The sequence below is a fragment of the Chrysemys picta genome, chromosome 1, assembly GCF_011386835.1.
Source record: "Chrysemys picta bellii isolate R12L10 chromosome 1, ASM1138683v2, whole genome shotgun sequence".
NCBI lineage: Eukaryota > Metazoa > Chordata > Testudines > Emydidae > Chrysemys > Chrysemys picta.
The window spans coordinates 234,652,721-234,676,187 of NC_088791.1; the positions used below are offsets into that span (position 1 = coordinate 234,652,721).

The 23,467-nt window shown below is 45.5% G+C and overlaps 2 protein-coding genes across 4 annotated transcripts in view; one reads left to right on the forward strand and one right to left on the reverse strand.

The window, feature by feature from the left end:
- The window catches only part of GABRG3 (gamma-aminobutyric acid type A receptor subunit gamma3), a 529,212-nt gene that overhangs the window by 492,362 nt on the left and 13,383 nt on the right, over nt 1-23,467 (reverse strand). The gene's annotated exons all lie outside the window — the stretch shown is intronic.
- Nucleotides 856-3,333, forward strand: LOC135982881 (uncharacterized). The gene is made up of 2 exons (XM_065591322.1): nt 856-1,824; nt 2,801-3,333. The coding sequence occupies exons 1-2, from the start codon at nt 1,248-1,250 to the stop codon at nt 3,274-3,276; spliced, it is 1,053 nt and encodes a 350-aa protein (XP_065447394.1). The 5' UTR covers nt 856-1,247; the 3' UTR covers nt 3,277-3,333.

Genomic DNA, 23,467 nt, shown 5'->3' on the forward strand with positions numbered 1-23,467 from the left:
CAAACACAGCTGATTAATGTAACTCTAATTGTACCCAGCTGATAACAAAATAGGAGTCTAACTGCTCCTAGCAAGGAGACTGGCTTCAAAATGCAATAATAGGTAGAACTGTAGAAAGCTACAATTGACATAATTTTGGTAAGGATTGGAAGTGGCAGGGAAGCACAAGCAGTTTTATTTAGATATTACATGTGGGCAACAAGACCCTGACACTGCAAAGACGTATGCACATACTCAACATTACACACTGAGTAGTTCCATTGAACTACCCAAAGTGCATCAGGCTAGGCATATAAGCTTCTGTAGGATTGGGGACTAAATGATCATGCATTGTTTTGAATCCACATTTTAGTTAAACTGTATTTATATAAATATGCTATAAATAATTAATTTACTGAATAAACTGAGTCAAATAATCTGCAGCATAAAAGGCCCATTTAAACCAGTGGAGAATGTGGCCTTCTATGTTTTGTGAATGCTCCAGATGATTTATAAACAGAAGAGAATTAAGAAGAAGACTGCTGATGTCATGTCAGTGAAAGTCAGGGTCCAGACTCAGATTTCCTCATAAAACCTCCTAATTCCAAATTTAAAGGAGCCTGCTATACTATTACATCTCCTAGTATAGGAGAAGATAGGATGCTCCCTAGAACTAGATTGTTTTGCTTGGTAGTGGCAGAAGATACAAGTGCCACATGTTGTTTCTATAAATGTTAACAGAAATGTAATTGGCACTTCTGTTAAAAAGCATAGCTTCTGTGGAGCCTGGATGCCTCATGATTAGAAATGGTCATAGACAAAACCCCCACAGGTACAGATTTTTAGATGAGTTATGGTAGGACTTTAACTAAGGCCTGGTCTACACTAGGCGTTTATGTCGAAGTTAGCGCCGTTACATCGAATTAACCCTGCACCCGTCCACACTGCGATGCTATTTAGTTCGACATAGAGGTCTCTTTAATTCGACTTCTGTACTCCTCCCCGACGAGGGGAGTAGCGCTAAATTCGACATGGCCATGTCGAATTAGGCTAGGTGTGGATGGAAATCGACGCTAATAGCTCCGGGAGCTATCCCACAGTGCACCACTCTGTTGACGCTCTGGACAGCAGTGCGAGCTCGGATGCTCTGACCAGCCACACAGGAAAAGCCCCGGGAAAATTTGAATTTGAATTCCTTTTCCTGTCTGGCCAGTTTGAATCTCATTTCCTGTCTGGACATCGTGGCGAGCACAGCAGCACTGGCAACGATGCAGAGCTCTCCAGCAGTGATGGCCGTGCAGTCTGTGAATAGAAAGAGGGCCCCAGCATGGACTGATCAGGAAGTCTTGGATCTCATCGCTGTGTGGGGCGATGAGTCCGTGCTTTCCGAGCTGCGATCCAAAAGAAGGAATGCAAAGATCTACGAGAAGATCTCTAAAGACATGTCAGAGAGAGGATACAGCCGGGATGCAATGCAGTGCCGCGTGAAAATCAAGGAGCTGAGACAAGGCTACCAGAAGACCAAAGAGGCAAACGGACGCTCCGGATCCCATCCCCAGACATCCCGTTTCTACGAGGCACTGCATTCCATCCTCGGTGCGGCCGCCACCACTACCCCACCAGTGACCGTGGACTCTGAGGATGGGATAGTGTCCACGGCCGGTTCCTCGGACATGTTAGGGGACGGGGAAGATGAGGAAGGAGATGAGGAGGGCGAGGCAGTCGGCAGCGCTCACAACACTGATTTCCCCGACAGCCAGGATCTCTTCATCACCATTACAGAGATCCCCTACGAAGCGTCCCCAGCCGTTACCCCGGACACAGAATCTGGGGAAGGATCAGCCAGTAAGTGTTGTAAACATCTAAACATTTATTTTTAACAAAACAGGAATATTAACAATTAAAAGAATGGGTTGTTCATGATTAGTGTGCCCTAGTTTTAGTCATGGGCAGTGCAAGTTTTGAAAAAAAATCTAGCAATGTCCGGTTTTCAGTGATTGTCCTGCACAAGCCGCTCTACTGTTTATTCCCTGCTACTGCAGCTACAGTAAAATGCGGTCTATATGTCCGGGGATAGAGCAGTAATCCTCCTGGGACATCTCGATGAAGCTCTCCTGGAGGTAATTTGAAAGCCGTTGCATGAGGTTCCTGGGGAGAGCGGCCTTATTGGGTCCTCCGAAGTACGACACGTTGCCGCGCCACGAGACTATCAAGTACTCGGGAATCATTGCTCTGCACAGCAGGGCGGCATACGGCCCTGGTCTTTGGAGGCTTTCCCGGAGCATTCTCTCTCTCTCGCTCTCAGAGATCCTCATCAGGGTGATGTCGCCCATGGTGACCTGCTTTGAATTAGGTAGGGGAATGTTAGTGTTGGGACTGCTTGCCCGTTCCTTTACAGAACTGTAACCGCTGGTTTGTAGCCACGCGGTGAAGGCGGGAGAGGGGCAGCCGAAAGGGATCGTTCCCGGGGACAGCCGCGAGGGGGTGGGACAGGGGCAGAGTTCCCGCTTGCCGGCAGCAGGAACTGACATTGCTTTAAATGTGAAATGAGGCCAGTGGTAATATAAAAGTTTTAAACTGCCACAAGTGTACGGCTTACCATGTCTGCCTGCAACAGAAATTCCGTTGTGCTGCCCCGCTTCTCAAATGTGCTGTGCAAGACCCCAGGCACTGAATGCGAAGGCCGAGAATTCGACCTTGTGCTGAGTGCGCATGTGATAGGTGCTGTGCATGGTCTTGTTCACAGAGAAAGACTATGTTCTTTGTTCACAACTACATTTATCTTTCTGAGGAATTCACTCCCTTTTTCCCATTTCCACAGCCCCATCTGCGACTGTCTCACAACCTAGCCTGGCATCACACTCCCAGAGGCTAGCGCGGATTAGGCGTAGGAAGAAGAGGACACGGGAGGACATGTTCTCTGAGCTTATGGCCTGTTCCCAAGCCCAGGCAGCACAGCAGACCCAGTGGCGGGAGAACTTGACCCGAATGCACCAAGCCAACATGGATCGGGAGGAGAGGTGGCGGCAGGAAGACCAGCAGGCGACTCAAACGCTGCTTGGACTACTGAGGGAGCAAACGGACACGCTCTGGCGCCTTGTGGATGTTCTGCAGGAACGGAGGCAGGAGGACAGAGCCCCGCTGCAGTCCATCTCTAACCGCCCTCCCCCGCCACCAAGTCCCATACCCACCTCACCCAAAGTGCAAAGAAGGAGAGGCGGCAGAGTCCCTGCTAACTCTCACTCCACCCCTGCAGAGAGCTCTAGTAGCAGAAGGCTCTCATTCCCCAAAATTTGAAAAGTTCTTTCCTTCCCGCCTGACACAAGCCCCCGTCCAAGTTTCACCTCCCAGTGCCATGTGTAGTTGATAATAAAAAATACGTTTCTGTTAACTACTGTTTCAATAATGTTCTTTTGGAGGAGGAGGGGAAAGGGGGTTGGTAATTGGACAGGACAGTCACCTTTGGCAGGGTACATAGTCGGGGGCAGGCACAGCAGCAGGGCACATACACAGTGCAGTGATGCAGTGACTAGTTACCCTGGTTAGTCTGGGAGGTTGTTTTCATGTTATGTGGTGGGGGGGGTGGGTTGCTCTGTGACTTTGTGGCGGAGGAGGGCAGTTACAGATCTTAAGCGGCAGTTCTTAGGCAGGATCACAGAGCCACACAGCAGGGGATCTGTAACCGTCCTCCCCCTGCCACAAAGTCACATAGACCCCCCATACACACAGTCCCGATCAGGAGGGGTGACAGGCTCCGTTGAAACAACCATCCCACCGCAGCGGAGCCTGTCAATCCTTGAGTTTAGAAGCTGCATTCGCGTCACTACACTACACCCGCTCCGCACCACAGTCTGCGTCCCAGTTTTAAAAAATTCCCGCGAAAACAGTATTAAAGAAAACGGTGTGCTTTAACAAAGTAGAACTATTTTTATTTCGAAACGTGTGTTGGAAGGGGGGTGAAGGGGGTATGTAACTGGATAGGATAGTCAACATTAACTGGGTAAAGAAACGGGGGCAGGTTTAGCTTCTCAGTACACAAACTTTAAAGTCACAGGTTACCCTGCTCACTCAGGAACTTTGCTTTCAAAGCCTCCCGGATGCACAGCGCTTCCCGCTGGTCTCTTCTAATCGCCCGGCTGTCTGGCTGTGAGTAATCAGCAGCCAGGCTATTTTCCTCAACCTCCCACCCCGCCATAAAGGTCTCCCCCTTGCTCTCACAGAGATTGTGGAGCACACAGCAAGCTGCTATAACAATGGGGATATTGGTTTCGCTGAGATCACAGCGAGTCAGTAAGCTTCTCCATCTCCCCTTGAGACGGCCAAAAGCACACTCCACCACCATTCTGCACTTGCTCAGCCGGTAGTTCAAGAGTTCTTTTTCAGTGTCCAGGGCGCCAGTATAGGGCTTCATGAGCCAGGGCATTAGCGGGTAGGCTGGGTCCCCGAGGATGACTATAGGCATCTCCACAACCCCAACAGTTATTTTGTGGTCCGGGAAGTAAATACCTTGTTGCAGCCGTCTAAACAGACCAGAGTTCCTGAAAACACGAGCGTCATGAACCTTGCCCGGCCATGCCACGTAGATGTTGGTAAAACGTCCCCTGTGGTCCACCAGTGCTTGCAGCACCATGGAAAAGTATCCCTTTCGGTTAATGTACTGGGTGGCCTGGTGGTCCGGTGCCAGGATAGGGATGTGAGTTCCATCTATGGCCCCACCGCAGTTTGGGAATCCCATCGCTGCGAAGCCATCTATGATCGCCTCCACGTTTCCCAGGGTCACTACCTTTGGCAGCAGTACATCAACGATTGCCTTCGCTACTTGCATCACAACAACCCCCACGGTAGATTTGCCCACCCCAAACTGGTTCGCGACTGACCGGTAGCTGTCTGGCATTGCAAGCTTCCAGAGGGCTATGGCCACTCGCTTCTGTACACTCAGTGCAGCTCGCAACCGGGTGTCACTGCGCTTCAGGGCAGGGGACAGCAACTCACAAAGTTCCAGGAAAGTTCCCTTCTGCATGCGAAAGTTTCGCAGCCACTGGGATTCATCCCAGACCTGCAGCACTATGCGGTCCCACCACTCAGTGCTTGTTTCCCGTGCCCAGAATCGCCGTTCCACGGCATCAACATGACCCATTGCCACCGTGATGTCCTCGGCGCTGGGTCCCCTGCTTTCTGAGAGGTCTGTGCTACTCTCAGACTTCAGGACATCACCGCGGTGCCGTAGCCTCCTCGCCTGACTTTTCTGCATCTGCCTCAGGGAAACCTGTATGATAAGCTGCGAGGCGTTGAGAGCGGCCACAACTGCAGCGATGGTCGCAGCGTGCTCCATGCTCGCAGTGCTGTGGCGTCCGCGCTGTCAATGACTGGAAAAGTGCGCGAACTGATTTCACGCCGGCACTTTCAGGGAGGGAGGGCGGGAGTGATGGACGGATGACGACAGTTACCCAAAAGCACCCTCGACACATTTTGTTACCCAGAAGGCATTGCCAGCTACACCCAGAATTCCAATGGGCAGAGGGGACTGCGGGAACTGTGGGATAGCTGACCACAGCGCACCGCTTCGAATGTCGACGCTTTCACCGTTAGTGTGGACGCACAAAGTCGATTTACTGTCCTTAGTGTGGACACACACGTTCGACTTTGCAATATCGATTCCAAAAATTCGATGCAAGTAAAATCGAACTACTCTCGTAGTGTAGACAAGGCCTCAGGGATACCCAATGCCTTCTGAACTTAAAGGTTCTAGAATTATTGCACTGAAGAAAGTGTATTGTGTTAAGAAAAAGCCAGCTGGGTCTCAACTGTTTCTATACACAATGCATACAAAAACTCTCCTTACACTAATTTTCAAAACTAAACTGAGTTTAATGGAAAGAAGGAAAGAGTTACATTAGCAATTTCAGTAAACCTATTCTATTCTGGCTGTATAATTGAATGTTCACAAATGCACATCTTAATGGATTGATTTAGTCTTATCTGGAGCTGTTGAGCTGCTGATGGAGCCTTCTTTCCTGTATTAAAAAATAATCAGACCTCACAGACCTTGAGCAGGCAAGCAACATTTTCATACCACACTAAAAACGGACAGTAAGATTACAGATGATACCCCACTCCTCAGAACAGTTTTGTCAGAGGAATCAGCCAGAAATAGTTCTAAAGAGCTGTCAAAAACCTAGGGAAATTCCTGACAGAACCATATGTATATCATATGCCGACGTGTGATTAAAGGTTGTCAAGAGATATATCAGCATTCTCAAATGAAGTTTTTTGACACATTGTTTATTCTATGGCAGTTACTTTTGCTAAAAGACAACACAAATGAGTCCAAATTACAGCAGTGTAATGCTGACAAAGTACTGCCATACTATAGTATTTAGGGTTATTTTTAATTTTCAAACATCTTAGTGTTAAAGGGAATTTATAAAGCTGATTGAAATATCTGCAAAATTAAGGTTATGTCAGGAAAGTACCAAATGTATATATCAGGGATCAGCAACCTTTGGCACGTGGCTCACCAGCGTAAGCACCCTGGAGGGCTGGGCTGGTTTGTTTACCTGCTGCGTCCGCAGGTTTAGCCAATCGCGTCTCCCACTGGCTGCGGTTCGCTGCCTCAGGCCAATGGGGGTGGCAGGAAGTGGCGGCCAGCACATCCCTCATCCCGCGCCACTTCCTGCCGCTCCCTTTGGCCTGGAGTGGCGAACCGCGGCCAGTGGGAGCCGCAATCGGCTGAACCTGTGGATGGGACAGGTAAACAAACTGGCCCAGCCCGCTAGGGGGATAACCCTGGCGGGCCGCATGCTGAAGGTTGCCAATCTCTGGTATATATCATGCAATTCCCATTCCCTTCAAATATCACTGCAGAGAGAAATTCTGTTCTCATTCATACCAGGGTAAGAGAGACATACATCCGCTGGTTTGAGTGAAGTTGTACTTTAGAATTACACTGGTATAAAAACAGCAGAATTTGACATATCTATACTGCATGGACCTGATTGCCCGTTGAAGTCAATGGAAAGACTTCCTACTCACTTCACTGGGCTCTGGATCAATCCCTGGGTAAGTCTACACTGCAGTGTAAGACCAGGGTTTGAACTCAGGCTCAAGACTAACCTCCCCCCCGCCCCCTTCTCTCTACACACAAATCATGCTAACCCAGGGTTAAGATCTATGGTCCCAGGATCCCACAGGGGTAGAGGATCCAAGCCAGGACCCAGGGTTCAAACCATAGTCCTTCGCAGTGTAGATGCAGCCCCATTGGACTTGTGCTCTGGAAGTCTGCCTAGAAGTATCCCCCAATCCCATGGATCAATGTTTTGTCCTCTGGACAGTAAGGTTTAGTAGACAGTCAAGTTTTCCCACACGGCAACATGAACAAAGGGCTAGCCACATTTTGTGAGGATCCTAAGAAGTCTGGGATATGGATGGATGAGTCTGGGACTCACCTAATGCAGGGTAGATGCTGGAGTCCCAGGCTGGGACCAAGGGTTCAACAATTCCTAATCTAGGGTTACAAATTTGTAGGGGCTCAAACCCAGGGTCTCCTAACTCAAGTTCTATTAACCTGGGATTATGTTGTACTGTTGACAGACACCCTATGTCATGATGGCTAATTAGATGGCAAATTTAAATCTCTATTTTACAGCCTGTTCTTTTCTGTAAGTATCTTCACACTTTGTCGCACACAGGAAAACCGAGGGATATACAATTCTGATCACTTATTTTTCTAATTTAGTTTTTTAGAGGATGTTGCTACTTAAAGATCTCAAGACTCTTTTGTAGCTGCCGTTCAGCCGTTGTGCCCGTGTCAGCAATTCCATCACCATGAGACCATAATTGGGTATTTTCTACAGAAAGCTGCAGAAAGACCACCAAAATCTCCATATTTGAAACCTATGGAGACAAAATGTATGCTGCTGCACAGGGCTCATGAATATTTAATATTTAGAAATCTCCCTCGCTGGAAGTTTATTTAACATGAATAGAGCGAGGTGAAATAGTTCAAAACTTTAAAATTCCCATGAAAAATAAAGTTTTTAATGTTATTAAATGTCCACCTTTTATTTTTGCTATTAGTCAAACAGTCCAAACCTCAAGTTATCCTACACTTTCTTCAGAACACTGATGCAATTATGATGGATCAGTAATTAAATCATTTTTGTTTAAAATAAAGTGCTATGTTTTTATTCCTAAAGCGTGCATATAATCATGTAACCAATGTATAAACATTATATGATCCCAGTTCCAAAAATCAATCTGTATTCCAAGGTGTCAAACTTCTACAGGAGTTCTGCATGCAAAATGCTAGCAGGATTAGACCCACAGTAATTAGATGCTCTTGAAAATTATTCTGTAATAATATTCCAAATTATCTGATCATTCAAAGAGTAACTAATTACCACATACATTGCCACTTTTAGACTGTGGTAAGGTTGTAGTTTAAATAATTACCCTATGATTGAGTAATGATTAGAGCTGGAAGACTGACTGACTTTTGGTTCACTGGCAGTTCCCAAAAAAAATAAAAAACAATTCAACCTGAATTTTTTCTTTTTTTTTTTTTTAATTTTTGGCAAATCACCTATATCATCCCCTCCTCCTGTTTTGTGAATGGGTGTAAATCCTTTTGTGAATCTAGCCTGAAAATATGTTTTTTTCCACAATTATTCAGCACATTTGAGTCAAGTTAGTGGATTGTTTCAGTCAATCCAAAACTGCAGGTTTTTGCAAATAAATTATTCATCTGAAAAATGTTGTCTGTCTCTAGTGGTACTGTATTCTCATATAGTTACATGTTTGTCCCTTTAAAATAAGTTGCTACCCCTACCAAAATGTCTTTATAAGAATATGTCTAGTAAGTATAGCTAATTTTTAAATGGTGTTGAGCAATGTGGGATACCTACTCACTCAGACAGCTCAAGACTTCACCTCTATATTTTTGCACCAAGTTATCCCATTCCAGCAAACACATCTGTGACGCTGGCAGACCTGGTGCCAGCTCATGCCAAGGCCCCTAGGCCTCACTGAACATGGACAAATGCAAAGCTGGAAACCAGTCTGGCTCGCCTGTGTGTTAGTATAGTTAAAATAGGTATTAGGCTTATAAAAGCGTGTTTAGTATTTAGACTTTATGAAATGCTTCTAAGTTGCTGCATGTATTGATCTTACTTATAATATCTGTGTCACATGTTCTAAGGTAATATTTAAGTGTTTGTTCTGTAACTATAAAAATGTTTGGTCAAACTCTAAACCCTCAGAGTCAGGCGAGAAGCATTATACCAGGGGTCGGCAACGTTCAGCACGCGGCTCGCCAGGGTAAGCACCCGGGCGGGCCAGGCCAGTTTTATTTACCTGCTGACGTGGCAGGTTCGGCCGATCGCGGCCCCCACTGGCTGCGGTTCGCCGTCCCAGACCAATGGGGGCAACGAGAAGCAGCATGGGCGAGCGATGTGCTGGCCGCGGCTTCTCACTGCCCCCATTGGCCCGGGACGGCAAACCGCAGCCAGTGGAGGCCGCGATCGGCCGAACCTGCCACGTCAGCAGGTAAATAAAACTGGCCTGGCCCGCCCGGGTGCTTACCGAACGGCGGCCACTGGGGGCTGTGATCGGCCGAACCTGCCGCGTCAGCAGGTAAATAAAACTGGCCCGGCCTGCCAAGGTGCTTATGTTGGCGAGCCACGTGCCGAACGTTGACGACCACTGCATTATACCAATTAAACAGATACTAGTTTACCACAAGAGGTGTCATCTCCTGCCCAACAAAAGGAAGCCCATAGACACCAGACTAGCCACTGTAAAACATCAGTGGACAAAAGACTTGGTTGATTGCCCCTGCCCCCAACACCCACGAAGAGAAGATACGCACAAATACTTGTTGCATCACAGCTTGAACTCTGGGGGTAGGGAATAAAAATCCTTGTCAAGAAGAAATTATGCCTATGTTACTTGGACTTCAGGGAGAGAGTCAGACTTCTAAGCATCAGGGGGTAGCCGTGTTAGTCTGTATCTACAAAAACAACAAGGAGTCTGGTGGCACCTTAAAGACTAACAGATTTATTTGGGCATAAGCTTTCGTGAGTTAAAACCTCACTTCTTCGGATGCCACCAGACTCCTTGTTGTTTTTGTAGACTTCTAAGCGTAAGCAAGAGATCCCCAGCTTTGTAGCTTTGGTTAGCCCTAAAGGATATATTAAGCCTGCATATTACGGCAGCTTCTATCATATTTGAAACCTAAGACTGACTCATTTGTGTGCATATGCTTACCTGCCTTAACTTTGTAAACAACACTTATTTCTTTTCTGCGTTAATAAATCTTTAGTTAATTACAGGATTAACTACAAGTATTGCTTTGGTGAGAGATCTAGGATGCAATTGCCTGGTCCTTTGGGACTGGGAGTAACCGGGATGTTCTTATGTTTTTTGATGTAAAGAACCATTTGTCACAAAGGTGAACTTGCCTTGGTGGCAAGATAGACTGGAGTGCCCAAGGGGCCTGTCGGTTACTCCATGTTAAGGTTGTAGTAGTGCCTGAGGAGATCACACTTGTTACTTGGTTGAAGAAATTTAAGTACAGAACTCACAGCCAGTTTGGTGTCTGTGTCCTGATTTCTAACAGTCTCCCCTGAAATTGGCACTCACCATTGTGAGCCCTTCTAGACAGCTTGATGATATCGGTGGGGAATGCTAGTGAGAAAAACTATGATTTTAACTCAGAGTTCTTGACTTGCTTTTCATTTGTAGGAGGAGTTCGTGTTTTTGGAAAGGAGTAGGGGGCATAGCCTTTCATTGCCTACAGCCCAAGGATGGAACTCTGTCTTTATGAAGACCTCAATCCGAAGGACTCTGAGACAGTGTTGTGTAGTGGAAGCCCCCTTCCAGGTCACTCCTAAAGTACTGCTTGCTGGAGATATGTTGCTGCAGTTTTTATCACAGTAAAATCCACAGTGATGATGCAGAGGGACTTGGGGGGTTCTGAGTGGAACAGTGAATTTCCATGAGAAAAGGGAGCAGTAATGAAGATAAAAAGAGAAATAGAAAAATGGGTTCAGATTGGGAGAGAAAAATGGGCCAGGGGTGTCATTTGGATGAGAACTAGCTGAGTGCAGATCATTCTGCACGAATGTATTTAATAGTAAACTCAGGTGCTAATATTTCTTGCAAAGTCATCATGCTGACTGAACAATGCCCTACAGCCCAGCTCCCATGATCTGTAGAGACAATCCATCTTGTCTCAGGGTGCTTGTGATTTTTCCCCCATTATTAACATGACCATAATTTATTTTTTCCACTCAGTGATTGAAGTGTTGAAGTCTTTCTGATGACAAGACTTTTGGGGAGAAATGGTCATTAACATTACAGCTGTAGACCCACAAAAAAGGCATTGCAACAGGGAGTGTCAGAGACTAACCTTTAGGTACCTAGAAGAATCACAGAAGTAACACTGCAATCCACACAGGGTGACTTAGGCACCTAGGGTCTCTATGCACCGGATGAGGAGAAATAGGCATCTTAGAAAGGATTGCACAAAAGCCAGCATGCTAGGTGGGGAGCTGCCTAAACTAGCCCATAGAAGATACCAACCAGGGGAGTGGGGGAGGGGTGTGCTCAGCCCCACTCCTCCCTCAGAGTTCCCAGCTGCAAGGAGGTAAGTCTCAGCTGCAGGGAGGTACCTATCTCTACTGAGCAATCCACAAATGGGAACCTCTTTCCCAGAATCAAGCAGCTTAGGCACCTAGGTAGTTTCTTGTAGGAATGAGTTAGGTGCCCAGGTCGCTTCACACAAAATGGTCAGTGGAGGAGGTAGAGCCACCCACCTTATAACTTTTAATCTAATGTTCGAGCATGCAGCTGCTCTCTCTCTCTCCGCTCACTCCCCAGCCTGCTTCCTACTCACAGGCTCTCTTCTCCATCCTTTTCTCTTCAGGGTACACCCCTCCCTCAGGGCTAGGCTCTAAGGGTCCTACTCTTTTCCTGTGATCCCGCCTTCCCTCTCTAACACACAGAGAAATAGGCTACAGACATGCTCACTACAGCTCTTTCTTGTGGCAGCTTCCTGGTGTTATACTAGCCCAGCCCATACCTGCTCAGGTGAGCTTCATCCTCCAATCAGGGGTTGCTCTTCCTGCCTAATCCTCTCATGTGGGACCTATCACACTAATTGGTCCTCTCTGAGCTTCATTAACCCTTTCAGGATTGGTGTGGAGTGAACACCCCCTCATGGAGACTTCCTGCTCAAATCCTTTCTCCCCCTCCGGTAGAGATGGGAGAATTCAACCTGAGTCTCCCACATCCCTGGTAAATGCTCTAATCACTGGGCTAAAAGTTATAAGATGGGCAGCAGCAGCTCCTCCTTCAGCTATATTTTGAATGGGACCAGATCTGATCAGCAGTCTCTGAGCAAACCTACCAGATTGGGCCTCGAACGCATTCATCCCCCAGTTCACAGATTGCTCTGGGCTTTCAAAGGATATAGGCAGCTAAACACCAGAGCATGCACTTATTGAGTTCCTGGGGTGGGCTGGCACAGGAGCAGAAACTTGGGACTTACCTACATGGTGCATGAGAGGGATGTGAATTCTAATGCACACCAATGTATTGATATTAACACACTCTAGGGAGCTTTTAGTTTAGCAGGGTCTACTCAGGCTTGATAGTGCATTTCATATTGGTGCACATTATAATTCATATTCTTCTAGTGCACATTGCTGCACCATGTAGACAAGACCTTAGATGGTGAAGGAACTTTTACCCTGAAAATGAAGGCACCCATAGGTGGATTACAAGTTTGTGGGGCCCTGGGCCAGAGCAAGTGGGGGCCCCTCCTCACACCTTCTGCCTGCGGTCCCCACCTGGCACTCCTGCCAGGGAGCGGGGTCAGGGCACGTGGGCTTTCCCCCACCCGCTTGGCACTCCTGCTGAGGAGCGAGGTCAGGGTGCCCATTTTTCCAGGGGCCCCCAGGCACAGGTCCTGTTGGCCCAGTGTCTAATCTGCCACTGTAGACACCAAGTGAGTATAGGTGTCTGCCAGGATCTGCAGGAGTTTCATGGATTACAGTGAAGCCCAAACTTGGATTTAGGTGCCTAAATCTGGGTTTAGGCACCTCAGTACCTTTGTGGATCAGGGCCATAGATATTACATACTTTATGTGGTCATTATTATCCCAGCTTAGTAAATATAGCTTGATAAATGGGGGTTATTGGAACATTAAGTGCTGCAGTAATGTTCTTACAGTGAGTACCCTATGTGTGCAGTTTTGTTACACTGCCAAAGGATGCCTGGCCCAACAAAGTAATTTGTTACTTTGACCATTACTTGCATTTTTTTAATTGTAGGGTGCAAAATGAGCTGTGTAACGTAAATCAAGTGAGATGATGGTGAAGGATTAAATGGGAATGAAGAACTAGGTGGGTCAAGTTCCTTCTAGACTTCCTAACCTTTGAGATTTTTAGAGTTGAAGAATTTTTGTACAGAAAGTAATTTTTTTTCCAGGGGAAAAAAAAACAGGAATCCATTGATATCCACTTTCAGCCTTAACAATATTTTTAATGAATTATTTGTGGGTGGGCATAAGATTTACTAGTTTTTGAATCAGCCTTAGAAATTTACATGTATTGGGGAATATATATCTGTAGCAAGGCTACTGACTCACTGCCACAGCGCCTCCTGCTGGTCAGTCCAGGAATTAGCTTATCGAGCTCAGGAGTGCCTTCCTCTGGCTAGTTTCTCCCTGCCCTTACCTGCCCCTCTGCAGTCCCTTTATCTCCACCACGTGTAGGCCCCACATCCCTCCTGGAATACAGTACTCCTGACCTTGGGGTGCTGCCCCTCACACAGGGAGCCCTACTCCCTTGAGCCCACCTCGCCTCAGTGATCCACTGCCAGTCTTCATCTAGCCCCATCCCTCAGGGGCAGACTGCAGTCTGAAGTGGCCACTCATCATTGGCTGGGGGTTGGACCTGCTTCCTTTCCCTGCAGCCCCAGTACCTCCTTAGGTCTTCCTGTCAGGCCTCAGCCTGGGAGGTCACCAGGCCTGAGCTCCCCAACTCAGCCTGCCCCTGCCCCTGCACTACTTTGTTGAAGGTCCGCTGTGCTAGGGCCGGCTCCAGGCACCAGCTTGTCAAGCAGGTGCTTGGGGCGGCCGCTCCGGAGAGGGGCGGCACCTCCAGGTATTCAGCGGCAATTCGGCAGACAGTCCCTCACTCCACCTCAGAGCGAAGGACCTCCCACCGAATTGCCACCGCAGATTGTGATTGCGACTTTTTTTTTTTTTGGCTGCCTGGGGCGGCCAAAACCCTGGAGCCGGCCCTGCTCTGTGCTCCCAGGGAGCCTGGGCCTACCTCACAGCCCTTTTTATACCAGCCCCACCAGGCCTGGATTGGCTGCTACCTGCCTTCGCCTGATTGGCTCCTCAGGGCAGCCCTTTGCCAGAACTGGTTTTAACCCCTTTCTCTCCGGAGCGGGGGGCTTACGCCCGCCCACTTCCCGGAACCCAATAGGTACAATATCCATAAGAAGAGCTCCCTCCTCTGAGTTCGTATGAGGTCCAACAAGATGGGGATTCCCTCCTGCAGACTTTAGCAAGTCCACAGGCAGTCGTGTGGTGTGGGCGGAGTTATACCTGGGTGGAATATGGGGACAACACACACTGGGCAGGAATGAAAGGGGGCAAAGAAGTCAACCAATACAAACATTTTCAAGCATTTAAAATATTATATCTAGGTAATTCTCACTGTTTAAAATTAACATAAAGTGTTCCACCTTTCTCTGGCCGAATTGCACAATAGCTACTCTAGAGCAGCAGCTATTAGTTTTTGCCAAGAAAGGCCTGCCTAAGAGGGAAAACTGTCCTATAAGAGTGCATCTTTGCACTAGGAAGAATTAGCATGGACCAGGCAGTCAAAAAGGAAAATGCTTTTTGGGAAAAAGCTTACTTCAGTGTGGTGCATGTCACCACCATACCACACATTGTCCGATTTTAACCAAACTTCCCAAGAAACACTCTACGCTGAGATTAAGATGCAGCATATAAGCTTTTAGGGGGGTTGGTTTCTTTTCAGGAGGCAATGGAATGGTAGTAAAAATCCTGTATATAATGGGAAGCTGTCACGTTCAGCCTTAACCACAGAATAGCTACAACTACTGAGTCTATGAGTTTGACTGACGTTAAGTGCCTGCCATACTTCCATAGCCAGAATGGTACTTAAGAAAATAAGGATAATGAATATTTAAACTTTGAACTTATACAGTACTTTTCCCGAGATAGTCATCACCTAGAAACAGAGAGCTCCGAGTAACCCAATCTGATGTAGGATTAAGTATTATTTACATTCATGTTCACATAGCAAGACCTTTTCTGATTTTTTCTTTTGTTTGTTTTTGTTTTAAGAAGCTCTGGTGGTAGGAATCACCTCTGATTAGGAGCACAGGTCACTGAGCTCCTCCATAGCTTACAAACTGATAAAACCCCATCAACCAGATGAATTACATATGAACCCAACATTCTTATTCATTCTGTTGTACAGCATGCACCTCATGCCTGGTAAACCCATCATTCCTTCACCAAACAGCTGCATTCTAGCACATTGTCCTAACTGGTAATACACCCTGAGTCAGGCACACTCTCAAAAGGGCTGGCACATGTTGTAATATGCGATACCATTCAGAACCAGGTCCTCATCTGGTGTACATCATCATACTTCCACCAACTGCATGAGTTTTACCTTTCACATAGCCCGTATTTCTACAAAAGGACAAAAGCCTTTTGTTTATTTCTCAGGCTCTAATGAAGCTACAATGATTTTACACAATGTGTTTTGTGTTAATCTAGTTTTGCCGGGTCATACACATTTATATAAAATGATGATGTCAGCAATTTTCCTGACTCACAGGAACCTTTTCCAGTTCTCAACAACTTCTCTAAACAATACCAATATCCAATGTGTATCCATCGGCAGTTATTTATGCAATGCTCAATTTATTGGGCTCAATGCATTGCCTTTAGATTTACAAAATTGGACAATCTTACATCAAATTGGTTTTGAAGCAACATATTCATGAATCCATTGTAGCTGAGACAAACCAAGAATAGATTATACTGATTTTACCAACATAATTTGAGTGCTACTTCAGACATGAGGAACACATGGGTGCTTTGCCCAGGTAATTGTTTATTTCACCGTTTAGCCCTTTCATAGCCCTTCCATAGCAAAATATAGCTGCTGCTGTTATGCATGTTGGGGTTGTTTTTACCATTACTGGTTAGGGATCCCAGGCAGTAAATCTTCTGCAAGGGGTTGTGGGGAAATCTGTTTTTCTTCCGTCCAAGATTGTCAGGTTGTTCCTATTTAAATGGCATTCTATCCCACACTCTAGCAACCTTTCTAGCCTGTGCATGTGAATTATGGAGCACAAATGACACTTGAGTGTTCTTTCGAGTCACTCGCTCCTGCACCCTAAATGCTACTTTGCATAGATTGCAAGCTTTTGGGGAAAGAAACCGTCTTTGTTCTATGTTTCTGCAGTGCCTAACACAATGGGGGCTTGGGGTCCTAAGTGCTACTGTAATAGTTATATTAAAAAAAAACCCGTCTTAAATCCCTCTCTTCTTCCCATGTGAAGATTCCTCTTGATATCTGTGATGCTGGCAGACCAGGTGCCAGCTCATGCCAAGGCCCCAGGCCCCACTGAACATTGACAAATGCATAGCTGGAAAACAATCTGGCTTACCTGTGTTAAAATAGATGTTAAATTGATAAGAATGTGTTTAGTGTTTAGACCTTATGAATGGCTTGCAAGATGCTTCGTGCATTAGTCTCACTTATCTGTATACCATGTTATAGAGTGATAGCAAATTATTGCATTGTAAACCTCTAATTGTGTAACTCACCAAACAGGAAAAAAGCATTAATTAAAGTAAAGTACTCGTCCTGCACAAAAAGAAAAAAAAAAAAGCCCATTGGAAACAAAGGACCATTGTGTGGCATCAAAGGACAGAGACCTTGTTGACTGCATTTCTCACTCTGTCTAAGGGGAGATCTGCATATGAACTCATCCCATCAGTTTGGGCTCTGAGGTGAAGGGAATAAAAATCCCTGACAAGGAGAAATTTGGTTCTCTTTGCTGCTTGGACTGTAAAGGGGCAAGAATTACCAAGCATAAGCAAAAGACCCCCAGCTGTTTTGGCTGGGGTAGCCCCAAAGGACATATTGAGTCTGTTTATGATATAAGTTTCTATTATCTTTTGAAAGTTAGGAATGATACTTATTTGTGTGTGTGTGTGTTACCTTCTTTAATCTTGTAAATAACTAATTTCTTTTCTTAGTTAATAAAATCTTTAGTTTATTATAGGACTAGCTACAGGAGTTGTCTTTGGTTTGAGATCTGAGATACAATTGACCAGGGGTAAGTGATGGTCCTTTGGGACTGGGAGTGACCTGAATATTGTTGTAATTTTTGGTGTAAGGGACCATATCACATAGCCAAGCTTGCCTGTGTGGCAAGATAGACAAGAATGCCCAAGGGGGACTGTCTGTGGCTCCATGGTAAGACTGTTATAGTGCTTTGGGAGTTCACATTTATGACTGGGTTGGTGAAATCTCATTATAGAACATACCAACAGTTTAAGGTCATTGCCCTGCTTCTTAACAGTCCGCGCTGAGGTTGACACTCTTGCTCCTGAGTCACTCCAGATAGCGTGACAGTAGCATTTCTAGTACTTACACACTTGCTTGCTCTAGAAGTGTAACTAGAAGGAATTGGGAGAACTGGAGTGTATATGTGATCCTGGATTGACAACTCATGTCTCCTTGCTTCCTGGTAGGGGATGCCTCAATGCTGTCTGTCTTTGTCATAGGAGGCCCCAAGAGAAGACTATCACTGGTGAGTAATAATTTTATCAGCTCAGACAGAGATATGGCAAAGCTGTCTCTCCAATATGATCTAGAAAATATTTTGATCTGTGATGCAGTCAGCAGCTCCCTACCATTATGTCTGGGACAGCATAGCTGGAGCTGATTTAAAGAATCAGGTGTGGCAATCGGCAGCTGACAGAAATAGAGGCAAACCATACAGAAGCCGTAGTCTGTAGTGCACTTCAGAGTGCATTTCTGTTTGGCACTCCAGGAAGGCTGAACAGGCTGAGGAAAGATTCCAATATAGTTTGAGCAGTAAAGATTATAATTTGTATAGTGCTTCAAATGCAGTTCTAGTCTAAAGAGTGACTGAGTCAAAGTGCTGTCTTCTCCGTTAACAGATCTGCTCTCTGTGTGTCTTCAGAAACTGCTTACTTTAGTTACAATCAGAAGTTTTTAAATGCTTTTTTCTCCTGTAAACCCTTGTGAAGCCAGCACAGCAAAGAGTGACAGAGATGGATCTGATTCCTCTTTGCACATCATCAACAGAATATCTTACCAATTTCCATTAGCTCCACTTGTGCAAACCCACTAAAGGCAAATGGGAGTTGCACAGCTGGCTAAGGGGCTAATTCTGCCTGCAGAACCTTTCCTACTAGTCATGAAAAGGCAAGGGGGGAGAAAAAAACACAGCTTGACTATTAATCCAGGTTGAGTTTGTGGGGCTGACAGAAGAAGCCAACATTTTTACTTTTAAATGAAGCACATTGGTTTGGACTCATGGGTATCCAAGGGATGGTTACCAGAAGCTGTGAAGGCTCAAATATACAAAGGGAATGGAGGAGGCAGCTAGGGTGCCGGTGCCTATGCAAAGGAGATGGGGACCCAGACATTGGTGGCATGAGGTAGTGAGTCTTTAAAAAAAAAAACACATACACACAAACATAAGGCCTTGTAAAATCGAGAGCCTGCCCCCATTGGACTGTCTACCTAGCTCCATCAATACCAATGCTAACATAAGTGGGGCAAGACTCAAATTTGCTAATTAAAAATAGCACAGTCCCCATGTTTGAAACAGCCCTCATGAACTAGATTTGTAAAATCACTATAAGCCATTCTTGTCTTGTTTCAGCTAAAATGGATTCATGAATGAGTTGCCTTGAAGTCAATTTCTTGCCCACTTGTCATTTTTTAATTACAACTTCAGACAACTTAAAAAGCCAGCTCTTGTGACGGAGAGCAATAATAAAACAAGGTGATAAACTAACTCATGTACACAAGGCCACCTTTGCATGTGACAAGAACTGATCCCTTTTAAATCCTTGGCCAAGTGCTAGAAAACATGAAACCCCCATCCCCGTGCATGGTGGCTGTAAGCCATGGGAATCTCTAACTAGTAGCTTTAGGGGCAATCCACAAAGGCACTTAGATTCCATTTTTAGACATCACTGAGATTCACAAAACTCCCGCTAGGCTGCTGCCTAACCTTGTAGGTAGGCACCTAAAGTCAGTCAGCATCTAGGTTTTTGCTTCTGGGCATGTTCACAGGTGCCTATCTCTCACCTGAGCAGGCACACTGCGGCCTTGCTCTAGGCACTCAGATGCCTGTCTCCTGCCTAAGCCCCAGAGCTATTCATAAACTGGGGGAAGATAAGCATTTGGCCACATAGATTGCATGCTGGAGCTTGATCTGGTAGGCATGCCTAGGGGGAATTACCACTAGACTACAGAATATTCTGATATGGGTCTCCCTCCATTTTTCTTGTTGAAGATGTTCCATTTTTAATAAAATAATTGTTTATTTAAATATTAAGTGGGCTAGAATTAGAATGACTCTGTAGTCCAGAGTTAGTTGATTCATCCCCATTCAAATCCCTTTTTCCCCATGGGAGGAGGAGGAGGGGGGAATTGAGCTAGGCATCTCCTACATCCTAGGTGAGTACCCTATCCACTGAGCCAGGGGTTCTCAAATTCTACATTGGGACCCCAAAGTGGATCACGACCCCGTTTTAATGAAATTGCCAGGGCTGGCGATAGACTTGCTGGGGCCCAGGACCGAAGTCTGAGCCCCACCTCCCGGGGCCGAAGCCTAAGCCCCACCACCCAAGGCTGAGGCCAAAGCCCCCCGCCTGCAGCTGAAGCCCTTGGGTTTTGGTTTTTGCTCCCCTACACAAGGGGCTGCGCAGCTCGGACGGGCTCAGGCTTCAGTCCCCGCTCTTGGGGTTGTGTAGTAATTTTTGTTGTCACAAGGGGATCATGGTGCAATGACGTTTGAGAACCCCTGCACTAGGTAACAGGTTATAAGGGGGAGTCTTCCCCCAGCTGTATTGTTTTGAGCCCCAAACATGATTTAGGGGAGGGAACCAAATACTTATGTTCCCCCCAATTCATGACTCGCTAGCAGAAATAGGTGCCTCTTTGCAGCCTGGACTTAGGTGCTGAACTCAAAGAGGGGTGGGGCTTAGCACACACCCCTCTGGTCAGCATTTCCCATTGGCTAGCTTAAGGGTTCTCACTATTTATCCACAGTGGAATGGTTTCAACAGGAGAGATGAAGGGAGCCTCTTGCCCCATTCTATATCCCAATGGTTAGGGCACTCAAGTGAGAGGTATTAGATCCCTGTTCAAATCTCATCTCTTCCTGAGGTGGAGGGGGGAGGTGAAGTGGGGATCTCTCACATCCCGAATGAGTACCCTAAGCACTAGGCTAAAAGTTATGTGAGAGGATTAACAACAATAGGCATAGGCCAAGAGAGTGTTTGCAGCTGAGACTCCCAAGAAGAGGGAGGTGCCTCCCTCCAGCCTTGACTTAGGTGCCGAACTCTCTGAGCTTAGGGCACCCTGCTTGCCTTGGCATCACCTATTGGATACCTAAGGTGAAGAGCCATCTCGTGTGCTGGCTTTTGTGAATCCCATTTTTAGGCCGCTCTCTCTCCCCATTCATTGTATAGTGCGTGTAGGCACCTATCGTAGGCTTTGTGAATTCCACTGATTTTCTAAGAGCCTAAACATTCAGCGTAGTGATGCTGAGTGTTGCATGCCTAAGTTCCTTTGTGAATCGAGGCCATGGTGTTCTGCAAAATGTAGTTCCCTAGGGGGGGCTGGGGTAAGACATTTTGTTTCAGGAATACTAGTATGTGACTGAGAAAATTGAAGAATGTGGTTTTAAGAAATATTCTTTGTATTGAAATATGATGAGAGTTGTTAGAGTTGGTCAGGAAATGGTTTTTGTTCCCACAAAAAAAAATGATGACAATAAGATTTCATTTTTGTTGGAATTGTCTTGATTAAATTTTCTTTTTTTACAAAAACCTGATTTTTTTTTAAACTATAAATATTTCCCATGGAAATTTCCATTTTGATGAAAAAGCCATTCTGTCATTTTTCCAAAAATAGGTTTGCATGAAAAATGTGAACAGTTCTAGTTCTTGCATCACATGTAGCTTGCTTCTAAATGAATGAATGAAGAAGAAGGCTTTACTACTCTTGGGTGGGTGGCGGATAATGGGTTGTCTATAAAGAAGGTTGATTTGAAAAAACAAGGATGTCTTGTCTTGCATAGGCAGTGCTGGGAGCGATACGAGTAGTGAGAAGCCCGGGTCTAGTAGTAAACATCAGGCTGCTATTTATCCTGATTATCTGTTAGGTAATTCCTTCAACAGGCTAATGATAATCCCTTATTTTGTATAAATCTCCTGTCAGCTTTAAAGTTTTAAACAAAGAATGTTTATATTCTTCTTCCTGGCTACTGACAGAATGATCTTGCAAACATGCATGCACATGCTTAACTTTAAGCAGGTGAATAGAAGTTAAGCATATGCATAAATGTCTACCAAATTCTGCATGTGAACCCACACATATAGACCCTAGTGTCCACAGAGTACCGTATCCTATTGGCCACAGGGCTTACACCTGACTGCAGGATCAGGGCTTTCCTCCCTGCTAGTGCCTCCTCTACAGAAGAAGGAAGGGTCCATAAAAAGTCCCTCAAATTAACATATAAATAACATTGTAATTTAAAAAAAAAAAAAACGATTTAATACATGCCTGGAAACAACTCCCATCTCGCAAGCCCTTCTTTTCTGCTCAGATTTATTTTTCCTCTGGTGAAAGCACTAGGCTCATAGAGAAGTCCTGCCCATTGTCACCAATCAGAGAGACTCTTACAGACTATTTCCCCCCATTTGGGCAGATCTGATTCCTGTTATGTTTTATAGCAGTAATTGTCATTTGATAGTGTGTAAAATATGTAATTCATTTTCCTTGAATTACGTTTTTTTAAAGAGAGGGAAACATTGAGGGGAAAAAATCCATTCACGATCTTCATTCATACTTCAACATAACAGAAAAATTACATACCCGGTTTACAGCCCAGACTGAGTCTGGAATGGGCAATCTTGCTCACTGATGTGATGAGTGGATATGTTCTCATTTCCACTTCAGAGTGGAGGGATTCAAGCCCTTTAGCTCTTCTAAGAAGGGTTTATCCCTGGACAGCAGCCATGCATAAGGCTCCAGTCCTGGAAATATTTACTTAAGAGCTATCTCTTATTATTTATGTATTTATTTTGCATGTGATTACATTTACTCACGTGGGCAGCTCAACTGACTTGAGGAAAGTTAAGCATGAGCACAAGTGTTTGCTGGCTTAAGACATAAGATTCTCATCCTGCAATTGACGGCATGTGCACAGACAATTGTGCCTGCACAGTGGCCCACTGAAGTCCATTGGGTTTTATGAAGGTTGTAGGCTACCAGTTATAGGGGTGAGACCTACATTTGTAAGAAGCTTTGTTGCTAGAAATGATTGGCCCATAAGTAGAATAAATTGAGTGTATGAGCATTAAAGAGCTAATAATGGTGTTCAAGATTTTTTTCTGATCTGAGTTCAGGGAGCTTGTGTGGTGTCATAGAAACCCAGAATGGTGTTATAGACTTGCTCTTCACGGATGTAAATGCTTGGGGGGTTTATCATAGATCTCCTCTCACTCCATTCCTATTGACCATTTCCCCATCTCTCTGCAAGCTGTTTCCCAGACAGGGTTCCCCTCTGCCCCAAAGAAGATTAAAACAGACCACAAAAAATTTGAACATTCTCATAATTTGTGGATGTGATATCATCGGTCCTCTGTGGTTTCTGTTCCATCTATGAATTCAAAGATTTTTGCTGCACACAGTAGCAGCACATTTAACACTCCTACCGATGTTACTGCTCTCCCAGGAGTTGAGTGAAATCTCCTTAAAGCTGGTGGATGAAACAGCCACCCCTTCATCTATGCAAAATATACAAAACCATTAAGTTCATTTATGGAATGAGAGAACTGAAACAATAAGAGCTACTACCCAAACTACAGGCCACGTCTGAGCTATGTGGGGAGTGGGCAGAATGGGTATTGGTTTTGGTGGAGCTGTGTGTGAGAAGAGAAGCACCAGAGAAGTTAACAGAGAAGCAGCAGAAAGCCAAGGAGACAGCAGGACAACCACTGGGAGTGTAGGCCTGAGAAAAACCCTTGTGAGGGAGCCCTTTTGGGGTAGAGTGCCGGTCTGAAAGAGGCTTGGAATTATGAGCAAAGAGACTATCTCCTGATGTTTGATTCCTGCTTTGTTCAATGTACATTCTTTGTAAATAAACAGGGTT